This window comes from Biomphalaria glabrata, chromosome 5 (assembly GCF_947242115.1).
Source record: "Biomphalaria glabrata chromosome 5, xgBioGlab47.1, whole genome shotgun sequence".
Taxonomy (NCBI): Eukaryota; Metazoa; Mollusca; class Gastropoda; family Planorbidae; genus Biomphalaria; species Biomphalaria glabrata.
The window spans coordinates 46869135-46893653 of NC_074715.1; the positions used below are offsets into that span (position 1 = coordinate 46869135).

Consider the following 24519-nt stretch of genomic DNA (forward strand, 5'->3'; position numbering starts at 1 on the left):
AGATATTTTAAGATTGTTCTTTACCTAGTATTGATCATAGTCCTGTATCGATCTTCTTTTTTTTTTCTGATCTTGAAAGGTTTTTCCCCTTTACGAACAATAATAATTTGGCAACAAGCTGTTGCTTCATTACTGCCCCCTCCCTCCGTTACCTGCCGTGACCCTATTATACTTTTTGTGTTTCCGGCTGAAATGTCTTATCAATGAGCTTCCAACTGAACTAGAGTCACCCAGGCATGACAGACTACAGAAGAAGTCTGAAGTGAACCGTGACATATGTGATTATTGACTGGTCGTCCCTGGTTTTTGTCACAACGTTTTGATAACTTATTGACTCAGAGGGAGCAGAAGTGGGCGAGGGGACTTAACTATTAAGTTGGAAAACTTTTGGTCGACCGCGTCATCAAGAGCTAGGATGAAATAAACCTCGGAGATTAAGTTGATTAATACATACCTACATACATGTGTTGAGATGTGAGTCACTGTGACTTAGTCGCTGGATTTAATAAATATATTTTCTCAGGTACAAGATACCAGTAAGTTTTTACTAATCATCTAATATGTAAATTTTAAAAACTTGTTCCTACTTACAATCTATAATTATAAAAAATAAAATAATAAATATACCCTTTACTTACAGATATATAATGACGACTTCGACATATGGGGTTATACTTCTTTATAACCAACCCCACAACCAGAATGTTACATCAAAATCAAGAATTAATATGAAGCACTATACCAATTGCTCTGGTGCAGTGTAATGAAATAATGTAGGGATATCCGTAAATTGTACATATCACGTGGTGTTGGCGTCAAGCTTGCCAGAGACTATGTTTTTTAAGTGGCCCCCGAAAGGGGAAAAGATGCTATTAGCCTTATGCGGCCGGTCCGTCCGTCCGTCCGTCCCGCCCAGATCCCAGAAACTAGAAGAAAATGAAAATCGGACAACATGATATTTTAGATCAGTCAAAGTTCTGAAGCAACGGCTACTTTCTTTTTTTTCCGAAAGTGAGCCATCTAATTTTAAAAAGTACCTATGCAAGAAGATTTTTCATAAAAATACACCACTTTTACAACTATTCACTATTAATAGTTATAAACATGGATGAGGGAAGGCTCCTGTATTACCCAAAATACAATCTACCAAATTTGTAACATATTTATTGGTCCAAAATTTTTTTTTACATATATATTTCAAAGTTAAGGAATTTCTGTCATACTAACTACTACATTTACACAAAAATCTATTTAGTATGCATATAAGTTGGGCAGAATTTTTAAAAATATGACCATAAGTATTTTTCATATTCTCGCGAGTTACCTTTAGCTGCCGAATCACATAAAGAAATTTATTAATTCACATCAATTCTTAGATCAAGTTGAAACCTAAAACATTTATTGTATCTAACAAATAATGAATCGATTAAAATTAACCAATCAGTCAATTAGTTATTGTTAATTAATTATTTCGTTTGATGTCAAATAATGGAAATACTTTCCACATTATTGAGCGATATAGCTGAAAGTGCGGAGTTCAATCCCCTAGATAGGCTTTGTTCATTTAAAAAAAAGGATTCTTTAAATTATTCTTCTTAATTATTTTATATTGAATCGAAAAAAACAAACATTGGTTACTCAACATTTTCTTACAAATCATTTAATTGAGAGCTCTATTTGTTTGGATCACTATTCCGATTGGCTCCTGGAGGAACAACTCTCGTGCACTTCCTTGCATTTTTAAAAACTTACGGTTATCAAGTAATTTTATTTTTTCTCGTCTGCAACTTAAACAACTTTTTTTTTTACTTTTGACTATTTCGTATAGCAAGCTTGTGATAGCATCAAACATTAATGGTCAATTTTTCGTCGATGGTGCAGCCTCTTAAAACTTTTCTTAAAATGTGCAACCATTAAGTAGATCAAAACAATTTCTAATGGAGACCGTTTTATTCTAAAAGCCTCTTATTTTAAAAGCTATAAACAAAGAGATAATCAAATAAGGACATTTTTTTTTCTCTCCTGCGCCACAGAAACATCCTCTCAAGATCATCCCGCACCATTCCAAACATCTTCAATACAGGAACTCTTAGTACAACTTCTGCAACACTGATCACCAACGGCTTTGTTGCTCCCAGATTGTAGCCCCCTTTAAGCCCTAAAGTATCGACATTGGTGGTTTTATTCACCCTCGCCCCAATCCCTAACCACAAAACTTTTTTTTTTCGGAATGTGTGTGTGTGTGTGTGTGTGTGCTAAGCCTCACAAAAAATTCTTTGGTCCGGTAAAATTTCGTTTAATTGTTCACAAACTTGCGGTTTTATTTATTTTTGGTTGTTGGGAAATACAACACCTCATAGTCTAGGACAATGGACTTGCATTTAGTTTTGTGTACAATCTACAGTGACTTTGTTTATTTTTGTCGAAAAGTATGTTTGTATCTCTCAGTAAGTTTCTGGACATATGCAAAAACTGACAAAAACCTTTGAATAAAAGATAATCTGGATACTTTGAAAAAATCCATATTGCATTCAGTTATACGCTCTGGACTGTTGTTCGGTGGTCTAGATAGTCCCGAGATCGAACCCCCGCCCGCTGCCGTCTCCCGTAGTATGTAATTATCTTTAAAATCTGAAGGAACATCCGAAACATGTAATACTGTTTATTGTACCAGAAAGTTAATTAAATGAAACGAATACACACAATCTGGATTGTCATTAAAAAGGTGTTATTATTATAGTGACATTATCTATATTAAGATCGTATCGATCTATTTATAGTATCATATTATTGATAAAATTGGTGAAGAAGACAAAATAAAATACTCTATAAAAATTTAACAATTCAAAGTAAGTAATAAGTAATTTATAAGACAGAGCAATGATAAGATAGAACAATGATAAGATAGAACGATATATAAAATGCAATTTTACAAAGAAGAAAGCATTGATGAACTTTGAATGTTAAGAAAAGTACTTTAGTATATTAGTGCACACTATAGCACTTTAGAAGCTAGTCTCTAATTGTTCCTCTTGTAGCACCAAGTAAGTGGGATTCTTTAGTTGGCAACAGTCATCTCTGAAAAGAGCGTCTTCGACATTGTTTACAGTGTCTATTTATTTTAAAATTTCTTTCAAAGTTTTCATCGACATTTTCTGATGTTTTGCATAAAGTTCCACTATAATGATAATAATGGCAAATGTCTTCGATTACATCTATCTATCTATCTATCTATCTATCTATCTATCTATCTATCTATCTATCTGTCTGTCTGTCTGTCTGTCTGTCTGTCTGTCTGTCTATCTATCTATCTATCTATCTATCTATCTGTCTGTCTGTCTGTCTGTCTGTCTGTCTGTCTGTCTGTCTGTCTGTCTGTCTATCTATCTATCTGTCTGTCTGTCTGTCTGTCTGTCTGTCTGTCTGTCTGTCTGTCTGTCTATCTATCTATCTATCTATCTATCTATCTATCTATCTATTTGTCTATCTATCTATCTATCTATCTATCTATCTATCTATCTATCTATCTATCTATCTATCTATCTATCTATCTATCTGTCTGTCTGTCTGTCTGTCTGTCTGTCTGTCTGTCTATCTATCTATCTATCTATCTGTCTGTCTGTCTGTCTGTCTGTCTGTCTGTCTGTCTGTCTGTCTGTCTGTCTATCTATCTATCTATCTATCTATCTGTCTGTCTGTCTGTCTGTCTGTCTGTCTGTCTGTCTGTCTGTCTGTCTGTCTGTCTGTCTGTCTGTCTATCTATCTATCTATCTATCTATCTGTCTGTCTGTCTGTCTGTCTGTCTATCTATCTATCTATCTATCTATCTATCTATCTATCTATCTATCTATCTATCTATCTATCTATTTGTCTATCTATCTATCTATCTATCTATCTATCTATCTGTCTGTCTGTCTGTCTGTCTGTCTGTCTGTCTGTCTGTCTGTCTGTCTGTCTATCTATCTATCTATCTATCTGTCTGTCTGTCTGTCTGTCTGTCTGTCTGTCTATCTATCTATCTATCTATCTATCTATCTATCTATCTATCTATCTATCTATCTATCTGTCTGTCTGTCTGTCTGTCTGTCTGTCTGTGTGTCTGTCTATCTATCTATCTATCTATCTATCTATCTATCTGTCTGTCTGTCTGTCTGTCTGTCTGTCTCCCTTGGTAAAAAAAATTCTTATCGTATTCCTAACACAACTTCACGATGCAAAGTGAGGGGGCGATGTGTTGGGAATGGAGTGTGAGAGATGAGTAAGATCGAAGAGGCTCAGAATTTTTTTTTTTGGCTCACGCGTGTGCAATAATCAGCTTTTAACGGATTGATTTAACATTCTTTTGTCGGCCATTGACAATGTTTTTCTAATTGTGCTCAGTAAAAAACGTTTTTCGTTATTGCAGCGTGTCCCGGGAGACAATTTGATCCCAGAAGCTCTTTATGTAAAAAAAAAATAAAAAAATAATCCGTTTTTAAAATGCATTTTTATTTCAAGCGCTTAAACTCTGCAGTAGAATCGCATATCAGTATCGCTGCATCTATGAATGTACAATTACAGTATAGAGAGTGAACAATTTAGGAAATATCAGAGTTCGTTATAAGTGTTATATACTGCCCAGTGTACAGCCGAACATTCCGGGCTCACGTAGGTCTCACCAGCCACATGAGGAAGCATAGAATCCCAGTGCAAAGCCATCAGCCCCCTGGATGACAAAATGGTCATCATCGAACCACGATGGACGAACTATATATATACTAAGATAATGATGAAATTACATGTATAACACATCTATGAGTGTAATATGTAAATAAATAGTTAGAATTGGTCTCTCTTACAAAGGATATGTAATCTTTAATAAAAATTCACTTCTCTCTCTGTCTGTTTGTCTGTCTGTCTGTCTCTGTATCTGTCTCTCTCTCTCTCTCTCTCTCTCTCTCTATCTATCTATCTATCTATCTATCTATCTATCTATCTATCTATCTATCTATCTATCTATCTATCTCTTACACTGACAGAATCAAAAGCAATATATTCTTCTCATGACGGACTGTAACGTTGAGGCCTATATATGTAGCGTGTTTTTAGAAAAACAAAAGCAATTATATAAAAAATACTTTAAAAAAAAACAAGAAGTTTATCTAAGGAAAAAAACTTCACATTTACAGCTATATCTCTCAATACTGTCAGATTTATTTCCCTTTTCGCTATCGATTACATTTTAATTAATTACCACTATTTGATTAACTATTTGTTTGATTTTTTTTTATTGATACGTGTTTCGTTAGTAACAATGAATTGTACAAAGTTTCAACTTGATCCGAGAGTAGGAAGTGGCAGAAATGACGTGTTCCAAATGTGTACCAGACAGACAGACTTTTCATAAGCTTTATACAAAGTAATTGAGCATACTAAAGTGTCGCAAACATTACATGTAATCAAGGGATCGATGCAGTCCCCAAGACAATGCCCAATCCAAACAATTTTTTTTTTACAAACTTTAACATTTGAGTAATTTGCAGCTATTAGCAGATAATAGATTTTTTTTTTTAAGTTAAGGAGAATCTACCTACGGGCATTTTACGAATATCAGTGTAGGATTTAGAATTGAAAAGGCCCTAATATATTGGGAGATAAGGCATGCTTTAGGGTTCTTTTTAAGTGCAAAATATTTCCTGGAGGCCCTAGTCTATAGTTTGTATTGCCTAAAGTTAAATCCGATCCTAACTAACTTTACAACTTTATCACTCTTATGGCATTTTATTGTTGGGGAGTCAATCAGTTGGTTTTTAAATATGTTAATCTTCTTCTTCTAAGTTAGTCATTCATATATCACACTAATGTACATATCTTGCATTTTGCTGTCTCTGTAAAGTGTATTCGATACTGCCCGTTCTACTTTCATTTTAAGTCACTCACCAAATAGTATTTCTTTTTTTTTTTTTAAATTCCCAAACACTTTCATTGCATTGAGCTATTGAGAGAAATAAATGGGCTCAGGCAATAGTCACCTTAAGATAAACTCAGCTCTGATAGAAAGAAGGGTTACGGTGCACACTATTCGGTGTGTGTATTTAGTCAGAGTGAAAGTGTGTGTGCGTGTGTACACAATGCAATGTGTGTGGGAGTGTTATGCTACTATTGAGGTTTGAACAAGACACATCTTTGTAAACATTCTTGATTACATTTAAAGTTATACTTTTACAGGCACATAGCATAGCAGCAATATTTTTTTGGATCAATATTAGTTTATTTTCAAAAGCAAAGCAGCGAAATAAGTGAATACATATTTATACATAACAAAATCCTAACGAACAATGGCCTAGTTTTTTTTGTGTGTACTTCTTTTGATAAAACAATGAAATATTCCCACAATGCAACATTCTCACAATCATACATTTCTGAAATCAAATATTTTTACAGTCAAACATTCCCACAATCCAATATTCTAATAATGAAACATTTATTCTATGTGCTCATTTTTTTTTTCAAGTAAAAAGATGCTAATATATTTTCATGAACGACATTTTTTTTTTTTTTTTTTTTAAATGTTAATCGCTCTTAAGACTTTCTGAAAAAGATTTTCCCTATTACAGATTTTCTCAACAGACGAGAACTCATCCAGAGACAATGGAGAAGATAGCTCTCCCCCCTCCTCCAAGTAAAAGACTTATCAAGACGTCACTTCACCAGGCAGTGCTAGATGAACGACTCCAACAGGTAGAAGTGTTTGGCCCATGAAACTCAACCATTTCCTTGTCAACTAACGTCCAACACGTTAGGGGCACTTAATGCCGTATTTTCCCACTTGATACAAATGTCGTCTCTATAATCGGGCATGAAGGCTATATGGTAAAGCGCTTGGCTTCTAAACCTAGAGGTCCCGAGGGTGAAGATACTTATAGGCATGCATAAAAAAGTTTCCTATGAGCCTCCAAATGTTCGAACTTTTGGGTTCAAATCCCAGTGTGAAGACCTAGACCAATAGTTATAGACGGCCTGAACACTGACCTGCAACGTCAGAATCTGTGGGCAGTCACAGGTCTGAGGGACGTGGCTATGAGCTATTGCTCTAAATTGCCCACAGGCTGTGACGTTGCAGGTCAGTGTTCAGGCCTTCTGTAACGGATGGTCTCGGTGAAGACTGAGATTTTGGCCTTCGGTAATTTTTAGGACTTCAAACTCTAATCGGCACATCAGGTAAAGTAAGGGCGGTTGGATTTGTGCTGGCCACATGACACTCTCGTTAACCGTCGGACATAGAAGCAGTCGAGCTTGGCATCATCTGCCCTCATAGCAAGGTCTGAAAGGGCCAACTTTACTTTTTGTACTTTACATTATTGGGCCTACCTTTTATTGGGCCTACCTTTTATTGGACCTACCTTTTATTGGGCCTACCTTTTATTGGACCTACCTTTTATTGGGCCTGCCTTTTATTGGGCCTACCTTTTATTGGGCCTACCTTTTATTGGGCCTACCTTTTATTGGGCCTACCTATCTTTAATTGGGCCTACCTATCTTTAATTGGGCCTACCTTTTATTGGGCCTACCTATCTTTAATTGGATCTACCTTTAATTGGGCCTACCTATCTTTAATTGGATCTACCTTTAATTGGACCTACCTTTAATTGGGCCTACCTATCTTTAATTGGATCTACCTTTTATTGGGCCTACCTATCTTTAATTGGGGCTACCTATCTTTAATTGGGCCTACCTTTTATTGGGCCTACCTATCTTTAATTGGATCTACCTTTAATTGGACCTACCTTTAATTGGGCCTACCTTTTATTGGACCTAACTATCTTTAATTGGGCCTACCTATCTTAAATTGGGCCTACCTTTTATTGGGCTTACCTATCTTTAATTCGGCCTACCTTTTATTGGGCCTACCTGTCTTTAATTGGGCCTACTTATCTTTAATTGGGCCTACCTTTAATTGGGCCTACCTATCTTTAATTTGGCCTACCTTTAATTGGGCCTACCTTTTATTGGGTCTACCTATCTTTAATTGGGCCTACCTTTTATTGGGCCTACCTATCTTTAATTGGATCTACCTTTAATTGGGCCTACCTTTAATTGGGCCTACCTTTAATTGGACCTACCTTTAATTGGGCCTACCTTTTACTGGGACTACCTATCTTTAATTGGACCTACCTTTAATTGGGCCTACATATCTTTAATTGGACCTACCTTTAATTGGACCTACCTTTTATTGGGCCTACCTATCTTTAATTGGACCTACCTTTAATTGGGCCTAACTATCTTTAATTGGACCTACCTTTAATTGGGCTTACCTATCTTTAATTGGACCTACCTTTAATTGGACCTACCTATCTTTTACACAAAAATGTAACGCTTATCTTTCATCTGTTCTGCCATCTACCCTGTCATCTACTCAGTCATCTATAGGTTTTATCTTCTGATTAACGTTTTAATGATGATGAAATTCCCCTACATTTCTTCAGGTTCGACTTCTCGTGGACAAACATCGCGCCAAGGTGGACACAAAAGACGTCCATGGTCGAACTCCACTGATGCTGTCCTGCATGATCGACAACTCTGTCCTTGGTTACAGGATGGCAGACGTGCTGATCAAAGCAGGGGCGGACGCCAACTTAAAAGATGGAATGGGACGCACGGCGATGAGCTACGCTTGCATGAACGCCAGAGAACACATTGTGAAGCTCATTTTAAAAGTATGCCCTATTTTTGATATTATACCTGGTGCATAATTGTAGTTCAAAAATGCAATAACAATTTCTGTAAAAGAAACAATGCAAAAAGCATAGCAGATTAACAGACTGAAACATTAAAAATATCTTAATGTGGACTTACACGAAGGCGGCTCCATAAATAGCAAGTTTTTCTTTGGTGTATCCTGGTGTAGAGAATAATGAAATATTGTTAAGTTAAATAGTTCATAATCCATATTTTACATTTTGAGCACAATTGAACTACGTGAAATTAAATTTCCAAGACCTTTCGCTTATACCACCCAGAAATTGTTATAATTGGAAACTTTCTAATCAGAGTAATTTTTGTTTACATTTTGATTTTAGAGAGGTTAAGGAAAGATCTCCTAATAAAAAAGACAAATTAAACAATGTTTCAAACACGTAATGGCAGAATGTTCAGCTACCTAGATCACCATTTATGTAAGTTACGAAATGTATTCATAACACCTCACTTTGACACATGACCTGAAAGAGTGCACGGTACCCGTAAGAAACCAAATACCTACTATACTATAGACCTTTTTTGACTGAAAAAGCCGAGATGTACTATTTATTACCAAAAAGGAAAATCGCAATTGTCCTTGATATCGCAATACCACAATCTCACAACATAAAAATAAAATTGAAAAAAATAAGAAAAAAAATAATCTGTAAAATGAAGTGACTATAGACTAAATAGAAAAAAACATAGACCCTGTGGTCATATCTTGGTCTTGTCCTAGAAGTCGAGTCTAAGATTATTGGAATTCTTGTTCTATGGAAGTTTTCCTACATATAGCTGTCAAAACTGTCATTTGGGAGACAAATGTAAGCAAATCTAAATGTATACATCCCAACGGCTCATATTTCAAGACGCTTGGGTTATAGTCGAGGCCAAGGGCCGAGAACACCGAAAAAAGCTCTCTCATGTATAGAGTCATATTCCTTCTTTGTATCACACCAGCCATGCAGTTCTCCGCCATAAAAAAAGCGGCGCCTTGAAGAACGGTGTGTTGATACTGACATGCTTGTTACGGACTTTCAGTATAGGAAGTAGTGACGACTAACCTCGCAGACACCTTCGAGGTCCTAAACAACTCTAGAAAAGATTCTTGTTACCTGTCATAGGGCAGCATTGCTATAAAACTGCAGAATCACCAGAAAATTGCTCAATGGACACATTTAAAGGAACCATTTAAAGGGACCATATGAGTTTTGTATCGCTCTAACAAATCTCATCCTCATAGTGCCAGAGAATGAATATCAGCTCATTTACATAATAATGTGTTTGTTCGTCCATATATATTTTAAAAATCACCTTAACAAAACATTGGGCCATGTACATGTGTAGAACATCAAAATTAAACTTTTTTTTTTACAGTATATAAATTTCTTATTATGAACTAATTTAAATCTTTTCCCATATATAGGAGGATGCGTTGAACTTGACAGAGCCGGACAGTGATGGTAACACCAGCCTACACCACGCCGCAGCCTGTGGCAACCCTTTGATTGTCCGAGCTTTGGCTAAAGCTTTTCACAGGGTCGGTGTTTTTTTTTTTTTTGTATTCTTTGTATTCTGTTATCTTTTCTAAGTTAGATACGATTATTGAATTGGTCCAAACAAATAGAAATTCTGGTTGACTACAATTTTCCATCTCAATATGAGCCCCACGATGACCTGCTAATTAGTGGAAAAAAACAAACAACGGTAACTTAAAGTCTATGCTCATATTACAAGCTCCTCGGGGCTCGCAAAGACCTTCCTCCAGGGAACAGTACGAGGAAAAAGAAGAAGAGGCAGACTAAGAAAGCGAAGGGATGACAACATAAAAGAATGGACGGGCCTGCCATTGAAAGAGGCTCTATCCAAGATGGAGAAGAAAGGAGAAAGCCGGTGGACAAATCTTGTGTCCAACAGACTAGGAGATAGGTGAAGGTGAAGAGGCAAACACAAACAACATTAAAACACACACACACACAACCAGCGCTTATCTTCTCCTTCTTCTAGCCAGCTTTTTGCTGCTGAGCTTGTGAGCTCTTTAAAAGCCTCTTTTGCAGACTGCGCCAAGGAAAAATAGGGTGCTGTTTTTGACCAGTGCTTAATGACTTGGGCTCATTTGTACTTTTCGGTGACCATGTAACACCCACACTTTTTCTAGCCTAAATGGAGAGGAGTCGACAGCGTCGTCCAGACCAGATGTAACTGATGGGTGCAAATTGTATTGAAGGATTTCCTATGTTTTGTATATGAACTAGTTCTTCAAGAGATGGTAGCTGTGTCAGTAAGGAGGCGCTTTGGCTGAGAGGTGCTGGGTTCGAATCCTGGTGAAGAGTGGAATTTTTAAATTTCGGGATCTTTGGGCGCCTCTCAGTCCACCCAGCTCAAAAGGGTAACTGACATTAGTTGAGGAAAAGCAAAGGCGGTTGGTCGTTGTGCTGGTCACATGACACCCTCGTTAACCGTGGACCACAGAAACAGATGACCTTTACATCATCCGCCCTTTAGAACGTAAAGTCTGAAAGGAGAAATTTACTTTTTTTTAGATAAGGGCAAATGTAATAAGACTACTCTCCACCTCTAGATCCATGATATCTCTAAGACCATTCTTTCATCATGTTACATTAAAGTATCCAAAAGTTTGGTAAAAATGCTAAAATATTTGATCGAATTTTTTTTTGTTTTCAAATTCTGGCTTAATTAAACGGATGAGTTAAACTATTGAGTTTAAACAATGAGTTATACTACGATTTGAGAATATATACATTTTAAAACGGTAAACATATATAGCTCATCTATCGGAAAGACTTGATCTTTGTCATAATATTACATTTCCAGAGTAACCTTAAAAATCTCCATCGCTATTACCCCCCCCCCCTTTTTCCCCGCTCTATGGCAACTTTGGTTTCTATGGAGAAATGTAAACATGTAAAGATTCAGTTTCTTTCCAAACCTTATTATTTAAACAAATACACACATTTGGAAACGACCACACAACAGTATACAGTCACGTCATTTAGATCAGCACTACAGATGTCGAATGTATCAGGGGCGCAGTCTCCCGTGACTGCTACGAGGGGCCCGCTAATTGGGCCGAAGAAGCCACACACATAATATTTAACTCCACATCCTCCCCCCCCCCTGTTGCCATCTCATGGTTTCCCACACACACGTACACGCACTTCTCTCACGGACAACTGCTGGTGGTAACATGACGTCAGACCATGTTTATTGACTCGCTCATAAAGCCGGAACAGATACGCCCCTGGTGAGACGCATGCTAAAACAATATCGGAACAAAAAAAAAAAGATACATTACGAGTGATGGTAAAGAAACTGGTTTCTTTTTCAACTCCTTTAAACAAACGAGTAAAGCATGAGTGTTTCGTTCAGTAGGGAGCCGGCCTAATTGACGGTGCTGAACCCCCGCCCCCCTCCCTCTCCAGCACTAACATCGCCTTAAAAACACGGAAGAGCTATTAGAGTCTCGGAACAAACTTAAGATAAAAAAAAACTTTTATAAGAGTAGATTGCTTATTATCAACACCGATTTAATAAGGCTTGTAAAATTATACGAAAAACAAGTGAATGGAGACTCGCAAACTTATAGGCGGCCCCTGTGGGTTAGTACTCAACATTATGTTAAATTTTAACCCCAACGTAAATGTATTGGTCGACTGTTTTGTTAATTGGCGTGATTGTCATTGAAATATTATCTTTTAAATTGTGCACATAATTTGTTAATTACCTCCAAAAGAGAAAAAGGCGTTATTAGTTTTGTGTGGTCTGTCTGTCCGTTGTTCGTTTGTCAGGCTTAGATCTCATGAACTTGAAAACCTGAAAACCCGTTCTATTTTTAATTCAATTTATGTAAATATGAAAACCATTGTTACATCTTATTATTAGAACAATATTATCTAGAATGGACTGCTAATTGTAATAACTAGGGAATTAGAGAAATAAGTAAAAATATGTTTATGTTATATTTACTAAACAAAAGAATACATATTGTATGCACATAACTGTAAACCTTTTTTAAAGACAAAATTTTGCTCATGTTATTTAGTAGAAGTAAATCTTTACAAGCAGCGGCGCACTGCATGTAAATTGGGTTAAAGGCTATTCAGTAACTCTTCTATAAGAATTTCGCTAATAAACTTAAGACATAATCTCCTCCGGTTGTTTTGTTTTTTGTTGTCACTGCTCCTTAAGCCATTGATCTCCTACCCTTTTCGTGAGGCCAGAGTTCGAGCTCCCATCGAGAAACTTTTTTCTTCTTTAACACATGAAATATGCTCATTAATTCGAAAGCCTACCAGTGGCTTCGGCCCCTTTTCTCTGTTCGCCTATCCGATTTATTTTATAGACGTTTCCAGACTTTAGTTTAGGAGATTTAATCGCAAAAGCGGACCAACAGACAACATAAAAACAACAGTAACGTTTAGCTACCAGTGCCGCTGAAACAACAAGACTGAACAGTTCACAGCTCTTTGATTCTTTACCAAGCTGAATGGAATAGCTAGGCATATAAAGATTGGTCCAATGATGCTACAGAAGCAACATCTGAAGCTCAACGATCTACCGCAGCACCCACTACGCAGCCTCCGTGTCACGCCACACGACCTTGTCCTGGTCTTCAAATTGCGGAATAACATTTATACTGCGTGGTCTTCTGACTTCAACACTAAGATCTTTTTCGCTGATGTTTGCTGAATTTCCAAATTAAAAAAAAAAGTTTTCTCAAATTTCCCATTGGTGTTATAGCAGGGTTGTGAACTGTAACTGTGTTGGTACAGCGTCGACAATGGAATCACGCTTGGCGGAACGAACAGGTCAAAGTCAAGATCAACGAGACGTCTGAGCGTCTTAACAGAATTATTAGAAAGCAGAGGAAGTTGCACTAAAACTTATCTTAAAACATTTTTGGTGGAGGCGGCGTTAGGAAAACTCCAAGGGGAGTGGAGGGGACCTTGGAGATTCATGAAATTGACATGCCCTATACAGACAATGCCTGCATTCACTTCAGGATTAATGGAACATCGGCGTTCTTTTTTTTAGGGACCTAGAATTGAAAACAAGACAAAAAAACGAGGTATGCGTATTCTGACCGTTTCGGTTAATTCCGATCATGTTATTTCAGTTTACAAAGTCATAAGGACGATCTCTTCACTGAAACGCGGGGCCCCTTCGAGAGCTGGGATTTGGGCGTCCGCCCCAATTCTGTTTTTTTTTTGGAATAAGCCCACTGATTATGAAGTTCAATTTCAATGGCGAAATATGTGTCACTATTTCAGACAACAAATAAATCATTGCACTGACACCTAAATTTGAAATCTATAGAATTCCGGATCTCGACTGTAAGTGGTTAAAAAAATCAAGAGACTCAATGCGGGTGCAGGATTTGAAGTTTACAGGGAAAGTAACGCAGGAATAATATTTATTTACAAAATAATGAATAATGTGTATATTCACAAATATATTCCACAAGTGGCCGATAGTGTACTTTTATGTAAGTCCAAATTAGTTACTGGATTATGAAATATAGGTACTGTCCATTTCTCTTAGTTTCGTATACAAACCTCGACTCAATTTTTCGTAGGCTCAACGAAACTCCAAACAACTTACATACCCACCCCTAACAATTTGAAAAAAGGTTAGAACGAAGTAAAGGCTGTTGGACATTACGCTGGCCACAGAACCGTCATCAGTTCTGTAGATCGCAAGGTCTGAGAGAGGGGAACTTTGTTTTTAATTTGTAGAACTAAGTATGCAAACTCATTATATCATGTGAACTTAAGGCAGTGTCAGGTATGTTGACTTAACAAGGTACTTAACAAATCGGCTGACTTAATGTGGTTGCGTGTCTATCTATGAAGTCAATGTAAGGAACTGAACAAAGAAAGGCCAGAAGGTGTTCAGCTCTTCTCTGGAGATTGCACCTCACCGCTAGACAGATGTCTGGTCAGTCTCAATTAGTTGAGATCTAGACACAGTAACTAAAACAAAAGTTGGTTCTAAAACAATATTGCCTAACCTGCAATGATATCCGACCAGAGTCTACTTTGACCAGTTTTGTGAAAGGATTTTGGTGTGTGTGTTTTTGTCTTGGATTATCAGTGTCACCCTTAAGTTACGTCCCTGTCCTGTACCTGTCTATTGGTTGAATGGGTCAAGCCTGTCGGGGGGTAACGTCAGGCCAGGAACGCAGAACGAGAGTTGAGCAGTTGTGTGGCTAGACCTGTTAATGTAGGTTGTAAGGTAGAACTTGATGGTCAATAATGAGCTGCAGATTGATATTAAACAGAACTTGTCGAGTTCGTGAAACTCATCACCGCCAAATAATGAGCATAGAGGCCGGATATCCTGCCTAGATCATCTTCAGTATCTAGCTCTAAGGGAAGCAATTAGCATTACAGTGATTAACAATAATATTTGTAATTAATCTAGGCCCTTAAGAAAATATTACTTCATGTATTTAAATCTATGTTGTAAATATGTTTTCTAAAAAGTTTTCTTATTTTATAAAAATATAATCAAAGTTCATCTGTGCTACTTTAAAAATATTATTAAAATGTATTAGTATAATAAATTGATTAATAATATGCAAATATAAATTGCACCAAATTTAGAGTGAATAACTTTAGCAAATATAGTTGCCCAATTAGCGTTCATATTTGGTCACATTATTTGAAAATATAAATATTTTGACTCCAACTCTCTCTTAATTATTTACACTTACAGCAATGTCTCACGAATAGGGGTACGGGAACACTTTGGAGGGGCACTCGTAGCACCTTATTAACTATGCTGCTTTTTTACAATACACATTAATTATGTTGTTTTGATAAATGAAAATAGAATAGTAATACGTTTCAATTTACTTTCTCTAATATTAATTGACTATATTTTACAAACGTACAACTTGCGTTATACACTTTTTATATAAATTTGACAAAGGTCAGGAAAAAGAAATGGGGATGTTTTGATTTCTGCAACACCATTCTGGTTGCAAAATACAACACCTGTATCCGGGTTTAACTGTTCTGAGATGCATCTTGACTTTTCCAACTTTATATTTATGTGAAGTTGCTTTTTTTTTAGCACGTGTAGATATTAAGTAGAAAAAAAAAAGAAACACACTATTGGAAGTTGAACAATATTTAACAATCAGGGAATCCAATTCTATAATATGACATCTCAGCACAAACAATGTCATTCTTCTCATCGATGCAAGTACATTTGACGAGGGCTACTCAGAGTTACAAAATATTATAAAAGGGGTACACTTAGGCCTAAAGTTTGGGAAGCACTGTTTAGAGTGTATTAATCTAGCTTTAAATTCTTCACTTAACCAATTTCTTGACTCTCCCTTTCACGCCTTCGACTTTCCACTCCTTCAGTAATCAATTTTCGCTGACAGGCCGTTCCGTTAAAAAACTGTTTATTTTTCTCGATATGACTTCAAGTCTTGTCAATCTCTAAAAAGCAATTCTTCTATTTTGGCAGTTTGGACTACATCCAGATTCAAGAAATAAACTAGGCTACACAGCCTTCCTGGTGGCCTGTAAGAGTGGACACTTTGCTTCTGCGTACTACCTGATAACCATAGCCAAGGCCTCGCCATCTTTAAGGTGAAAACCGATTCTTTGTGACTGTTCTTTCATGGGTGTAAGAATTTTCATTGTTTAGAATTCACTATAGGAAATCATCATCGTTAGCATCATCACCATCATAAGCCGCCTGTAGGAGCTCTCCAGCCAAAAAAAGAAAAGTGACTTTGTTTCCGCCGTTAAATTAGTAAGCGTGGATAATTATGTTCACTATAAATACACACACACACATGCACACAGCACACACACACACACACACACACATGCAGACAACACATACACATGCACACAGCACACACACACACACACAACACATGACTTCTTCGTTTGTTAAAACTATTCAATGCGCAACCCTAACTGCAAGACTCCAAAATATTTTTTTCAAGCCATTTGGATGTGGAACAAAAAAAGAGGGGCGGAGCGGATGGAAATTGGAATGGAATAAAAAAAAAAAGAGGCAAAATGTATTTTTTTAAATTAAACTGTTAATTGTTTGTAAAATGTTTTACATGTTTCGGATGTTCCTTCAGAGTTGAAGATAATTACTTCCTAGTCCAAACCTCCCGCAGGACGACGGGGGATGGGAGCGGGCAGGGTTTGAACCCGGGACCATTGATAAATCTGAATGACAGTCCAACGTGCAAACCGCACGACCAGGCAGCCATCCAACTCTTCGAACCTAATCTCTTTAAAACATGAAAAAGTCCCGAATTTGTGACTTATTTGTTAGATTTTGAATACTATTTCGATATTAATTTTAATTCTAAATCTTTTCTTGGAGCATTTGAAAAAGACTAGACATATATGTCTAGCTGGACTCTAAAGGTTCAAGGTATGGGTTATTACTTTCCTCATAATTTCACTGTCTCTATTTCCGACGACTCAAATTCTAATGTCTAATTCTAATTAACATAACTCCCTGACTAAGGAAATAACCCCAGATTTAGTTTGACCAATCTCTCAGGGAAAGCAAATAATCTTTAAATAAAAAGTAAAAACGCTAGATAACTTACACATATATCAGTCTTTAAAAAAAAACATTACTAAATGAACATATGGAACTTGTCTAAGACAATACCATCTAAACATCCAGCGTCAAAAAGGTTGCGTCAAAGCGTCCAGTGCCAAAACGGCGGCGTCAAAACATCTTACTTGTTTCTCATTTTCAGCCTTAAATTATGTATTCTCTCATTTCTATATTAAATTTAATCATCTAGAATATTATTTTCGCTCTCCTCAGAGACGGTGAATTTCACCGCAGCGCCGAAGAATGGATACAGAAAGCTGCTCGGCAAAAGAGAGGAAGTGACCGTGGGCAGATAGCTTCCGGTAAGAGTCACGTGTCCACATGACCTATGTATTCAATTTCTGAATTTCTAACGGCCAGGTGGTTGTAATGTCTTTATTGGTAGTTGTTTTTTTTCTTAGTCATACTGAATAAAATTAAATGTGCTAATCTGAGAAACAGATGACCTTTACATCATCTCCCTATAGCAAGTTCTGGAAGTGGAACTTTAATTTGAGGGAGAGGTGGCTGAGGGGTAAAACGATTGGTTGTCAAACCGGCGATCTCGAATTCGAATCCCTACTTATGAGTTTTAGGACGCAACTAACTCCAGCCAACTTTATTGAGGCGTCTAGTCACTGTGCTGGCCACAAGACACCTCGTATAAAAAGGGAGTGAATACTTATTTACTCTCTCCAATCCTGTATCGGTAAAACCCAATCATTTTCCAATCGGCTTGTTATCCATTCATACCGAAAATCCAAAAGTACAATGGCGAAATAATCCAGCAGTGATTTGATCTTTTTAAATAACTTCTGGACAAAACGATTCAGGATTTCTCGGCTATGATGTACATACTGGATTATATGAAGTATAAAATCATATTTTAATAACTCCAGGATTAGCTCCACTGCTTGGAAGGCATCCTATGAGTCATAGTACTACGCCCACAATCATCTCGTCCCCTACAATCGTCTCAGCTGTTACATGCAGCCGTAAAGAAAAGACTCACAAAAATAAACTTTTCTCTCGGAAATCCCGCCCCCCCCCCCCTTCCACACCTCTACTTAAACTGCGGTGTTCTTATAAGAAGAGATGTTAAACTGTCAACAATGGAGTATATTTCAGGTGATTATCTCCCCTGTGCGAGTGCACTATTTTTTCTTATAGCTGTCGCGTTTTAAGAATGGAAAACTAAAAGGTCGACACGCTCCAGTTACTTGGGTGTTTAAAGAGTTAATAATAGATGAATAAAAAAGATGGAGACATAAGGCCAGGTATTGTATCTCGAGCTAACTAGCAGACTCCAGATGTATCATACTTAAACGAAGCCCATTAAAGGGGGCGGATACTTAGAGCGTTAACCCCCCCACCCCCCACCACCCCTCTCCCCCCAACAAAAAAAAAACAACTAAGAAAACAATCGTCGCGTGTCGTCTGCTATTTCAGTTTTTGTTTTTTTTTTAAAAACCCTATTCTATGTTTTTAAAGGATTTTTGTTTTCACTTTGTGGGTTCGGTCTGGGTTATTGGGTAGAAAGACGCCTTCTGTTTCAGGAGCAACTAGGCGAGAAGTTAAAGCTACAAACAAAGACAATAGAGGCCATCAATACTTGCGTCAATACCTATAGTTGGATAGAGTGTGAATACACCAAAGGACTACAGGGTTGATACAAAATAAAATGCAGTGTGGGATTTAATATCAATAAAAATATAAGATTAAACCAATAGAATACACTGTTGCTACACCGATGGAATACACTTTTGATAAACCAATAGAATACAGTCTTTATACAACAATAGAATACACTGTTGCTACACCGATAGAATACACTGTTGATAAACCAATAGAATACAGTCTTGATACACCAATAGAGTACACTGTTGCTACACCGATAGAATACACTGTTGATAAACCAATAGAATACAGTCTTGATACACCAATAGAGTACACTGTTGATACACCAATACAATACACTGTTGATACCCCAATTGAATACCATGTTGATACACCAATACAATACACTGTTGATACACCAATTGAATACCATGTTGATACGCCAATAGAATATACTGTTGATACACCAATAGAACACAATGTTAATACACCAATATATTACGATGAGGCTGTAATTATTTGACATTAATTTCATTTTCTAGTTCATGTGTCACTTTATAGAAACAAACATATAAAGACTTGTGAACTATTGGTTGATTGACAGATGTAAATATTACACTTGTACTGGTCAGCAAAATATAAACGACGTGCTTGTTATCAATGTGTGTAATGTGGAAGAATGCTGGGTTCGTTCGTCCACTTAACACGTGACGAACGTAAATACTATTCAAAGACTTGGATCGATCTTCAGCAGACAAATATGAGGTTTATTCAAAAATACATTATACAACACTTCCAGTCGTTAGACCAAAATATCCCATTTGAAATATAACTACGTCCGCATAACAGCGGAATACAACTTCACTACTAAAATACGTCCGCATTACAGCGGGTAACAATACACGTCAATAATATGTATCCAGCTCTAAGTACAGAAAACAACTATTAGAAATACGTGTACTTTCTCTAGTCCCAGAGACGACTCTACTCAACTGACTTCAGGTTACTACTGTCCGCAACTGACCAAAAATAGTCATTCTTACTTCCTCTATCTCAGAGGTTTCACGTGTCTTTCACCTTCATGACCCGAGGTGAACAGGCAATGTCAACCGAGCCTGTGACAAGACTTAAAATCTTGTGTTTTTTAAATCTAGTGATCGTGTTAGAGTAGTTTTACTCTGCATTGACCTGAGGCCACAGTACCATTTCCACAGTTGTCACAGTTGTTACATGTTGAGCTTATCGTGTTGTTACAGTTGAGCTCATCGTGTTGTTACAGTTGAGCTCATCGTGTTGTTACAGTTGAGCTCATCGTATTGTTACAGTTGAGCTCATCGTGTTGTTACAGTTGAGCTCATCGTGTTGTTACAGTTGAGCTCATCGTGTTGTTACAGTTGAGCTCATCGTGTTGTTACAGTTGAGCTTATTTGGGTTCTTTGAATCTGATTTACTTCATTAATATTTAATATCTTGAAGGGTTTGGTGTTTGGGGAGGTTAGCATCTTGGCTGTGGAAACAAGACTTATTGGTTCAGATCCCTGTTCAGATTAAAATTAAAAAAAGAAAATCAATAAAAACAAATGATCTGGATGTCCCTCTGTTTATCCAGCTATTTTGAGGAGAGGTGATGAGGAGACCGAATTTCGAAGGGCGGGCATTCAAGATAGTTAGTTTATGTGCTGGTTAACTGAAACCATTATTAACCGATAGATTGTAATACTTGTTAAACTTTACACCCATTAGATGACTCAAAATGAGATTTACTTTTTTTTTTTTTTCATGTGACTTTAGCTCCTGCCGTTATACAGCGTCCCTTGGCCTCTCTGGCTTTTGAGAGAGATAACACAATGTACCAGAAGCCGTGGGTTCCAATCTGCAGGCTATACCGGACACCAATCACTTACAGAGCGGTGGACAGCACCGTCCAGTTGCCAGAGATAGCTAACCACGATGTCAGTTCGGCCACAAGAAGTGAGTTGGTTATCAACTCTATGGAGGTATGTTGAAGAACCAATAATGAAAGCCTTGTGTTATGTGTATAGTGCAGTGTATAGTGTCGTGTATAGTGCCGTGTATGGTGCCGTGGTGTTTGATGAGACTATATCTGACGGAAGTACTTGGTCTAAAGACAATACGCCGATTGTCCGGATTGATTGGGAAGGGGCTTCTCTGGATAATCCATCGTCCTGATAACCGAATGAGGAATATTATAAACTGTCCATTTCACCAATAATATTAGAAAAATTCATCTGGGGGTATCGCGCCGTACGTAAACTTAAAATTCATGTAAAATATACAGTGGAAAAAAAAGCGTTATATGTAATAGCCTACCATTATTGAGAATAATAATCGCTGATCTTTCGCAGCACATCTGCAAGACCACTAAGATAACAATCTGTACAAAAAAAAAAAGGCAGTCCGGATATTTGCCGTTCCGGATATAAGTGGCATCCGGATAAAGGACTACTCTATATTAATTTTGAAATAAAAAAATGTGTTGTGATTATTTGAGATTGATGTACTTAGGCAGTTTAGTTTACTAGAAGCTTTATTTTGGTTACAGAACATTGTAAGGTAGTAGCTACATAGAGCTAGACCAACTGGACATCCATATACCGGTATCTTTAATAATGAACCTGAAAAAAAATGTTTTGAAGCAAAAACAGGGAAAATAAAAAATATACTTTAAAAAAAAAAACAAAGCTTATATTAAGCATAGTTTTATCAATGAGTTTGGATCAGTCATGTAATTTTTAATAGATATAGATTATCAATTAAAAAGCATTTATAAAAAAAAAAAAAAAAAAAAGAAGTGAAATGATTTTGAGCTCATAGCTGAAGCCTTCGCAGGCCAACACGATAACCACTCTGCTTGTGGAGAGCCTATCAACATGGAAGATTGTCTAGTTATCTAATGTTTCTATAGTCTAGTCAGTCTTGTCCTATTTTTTCATGTTGTGTTCACTAAGCCGCAGGCTATTATCTATAAAGGGGACTAATTCAGTTTATACCACCACTTCAGTCAAGTACAAATTCTTTCCCTTGTTTGAGGTACCAAAAATAAAATGCATTACCAATAGTAACTAATTTTTTTTTTATTTTTGTGTTGTCATGTAAAAGAAATAATTGTGCATAATTCCAGATTGAGTCAAGGTTGGGTATGGGAGAAGTACAAACTCTTTTTTCAGATAGACAGACAGACTGAGTTGATATAAGCTTTGTAATGAGCTTACCTGTTAAAAACAATACACACAGCAATTAGTTTTTTTTTTAGAAACACACGTGTAATAATACTAAATTAAATATCTGTAAATAAGAGTCAACTCAGCCAACAGATCTGTTTTGTTAGCTATACAAATAATGGAGGCACTGCTTATGTCAATGTGCGGTGTCCACATTTAAGCCTAAGAGCGCTCATGCTTTATAGTAAGATTAATATATATTTTTTAAGTTCATAATACTATGAATACTTTTGTTTTGTGACTCACAGGCCCGTCAACTCTTGCTGGAGGAGATACAGAAGGTCCAAACGAAGGCCGGAGTTTCCATCGTGAAATCGCCACCTCCTCGGTGGGCTCACCCTCCCACTGCTAAACTTCGCTCCCTGGCTGCGAGGGCGACCACGGCCACGTCATTGCCTGACATGGTGAGTGAAGCTAAAGATCAGTGCCCGTATTGCTACAACGACTTACGCAAGTAACAGGCTAGGGCAGCAGATATAGGGACTGTGTTATGTGTCAAATATAGAGATTTTGCTATGTATCATATAGAGACTATGTCACTATGTTATGTATCATATATAGAGATTAAGTTATGTATCATATAGAGTATGTTATTTATCATATATAGAGTCCATGTTTTGTAACATAAGTAGTGACTATGTTATGTATCATATAGTGACTATGTTATGTATCAAATAGTGACTATGTTATGTATCAAATAGTGACTATGCTATGTATCATATATAGAGGCTATGTTTTGTTACATATTTATTGACTGTGTTATGTATTTTGTTATGTAACTTTTTAACCCCAAAATTATTACATACCCACATAAATAAAAGAACCACTAGTCAGGATAAAATTTGGTTCATTAAATGCTTCTAAAAGAGGGACCATCTACGCATATTCTAAACAAAATAAAACATATCACTGAAGGTTTAATATTTAAATCAATGTGTTATGCTAATAAAACGATCAGCCAACTGCAAAATAGCAGTTTAGCTCCTACTGCTATTTTCAATTTTACATGAGTTTGATACACAAACTATAGGAATATCTGAATTCTGTTCAAGTTTAAATTAACTAATAATTTAATAATTGTTTTTTTTTTAATTAATAGTCAATAAAGATGGGGATATCTTCGAAAATAAGAAGGTGACTTATTATCATGAGAGTAATAATAAATAAAAATAAATATAATAAACTTGAAAAAGGGGGGGGGGGGGCGGGCTAAAAAAATTCCTTTGTTTTTAAAAATCTAACATTGAAGTTATTAGGAGCAAAATTATCTCTTATATAAGATGTATACAAGAGTTATTGCCTTTTTAAAAATATTTTAAACTGTTTTTCTTGTTAATGTCCTTTTTACTTCCCAGATCTACATCTTCAAAGTGTACAGCGAAATGTATCAACCTCCTTGGCGACAAGACCACACCCACTCAAAGATGAATGAACTTCAGGATGTTAGCATGAGCTGTGCTGTACCTTAAGAAGTTCCATCAAGAAGTTGAACATTTGCCCCACATTGACGTCTGTCTCTTTGCGTGTAGTAAAAGTGTCTTCTGTGCGCCGACTATATAAAAACCTTGCTTCTTACTTTGATGTCTATAAGACACGAAATAAATTATGTTTAATTTTTGTTGTCTCTTGGTAGATACTATGTTGTTGTATTTTTGTGTTATTATTTTATTATTATCATCTGTTTCATCTGAATACCTCTATTCAAGTCAGAACTTTATGGGATCTGGTGGAGGATGGAAGCTGATCTCAAAAAATGCTCTAATGATTTTCCTAGAAAATGAATAGTTGATTTATATCGCTGAGAAAAGAATGGCTATCTCGTTGGTTACACGGGGTTAACTTTAGTTTGTAGTTTGACCGTTATAATTTTTCAAAGTAAAAAAAAATAATAAAAAAAGAAATAGGCCCTATGCTATAAATTTGACTAAAAAAAAACATTTCATAGTCAGCCGTAGTCTACCGATAAATGAGTGGTCTATTAAATTTAAAGTTATAGTCAGTTTATTGATAGATAATCTAAGCTTTAGGTATATTTTTACGTAAATCTAATATAGATTACATACATCTAGATATATAGATCTGGACCTTAAGAGTTTTGAATTAGCAGTTTAGATTTAGTTCTACATGACTATAGGATGACAGTGCCAATAAATAAAGGTTACAAAGACAGGTATTATTTTGATAAGCTTTGTATTTGAAATGGTATTTGATCATCTTTTCTTTTTTTTTAAGCACTGTTAAAATCTAATTTCTAACGCTTTCTATTTTAATTTCAATGTGAACAAAGTGAAAGGATCCAATTATTTGGCAACGACTCACTCAGTACACC

At 36.4% G+C, this 24519-nt stretch overlaps 1 protein-coding gene across 2 annotated transcripts; it reads left to right on the plus strand.

Moving 5' to 3' along the window:
* Positions 1 to 304: 304 nt before the first annotated feature.
* LOC106057480 (uncharacterized) lies at positions 305 to 23807 on the plus strand. Of its 2 annotated transcripts, none has more exons than XM_056031149.1 (9): positions 305 to 536; positions 6597 to 6720; positions 8466 to 8696; positions 10145 to 10258; positions 16222 to 16346; positions 17566 to 17654; positions 20740 to 20945; positions 22439 to 22594; positions 23546 to 23807. In XM_056031149.1, the coding sequence occupies exons 2-9, from the start codon at positions 6631 to 6633 to the stop codon at positions 23657 to 23659; spliced, it is 1125 nt and encodes a 374-aa protein (XP_055887124.1). In that variant the 5' UTR covers positions 305 to 536; positions 6597 to 6630; the 3' UTR covers positions 23660 to 23807. The 2 variants fall into 2 exon arrangements, with proteins under 2 accessions (XP_055887124.1, XP_055887125.1); XM_056031150.1 differs by having other exon boundaries at positions 305 to 523.
* Positions 23808 to 24519: the final 712 nt, after the last annotated feature.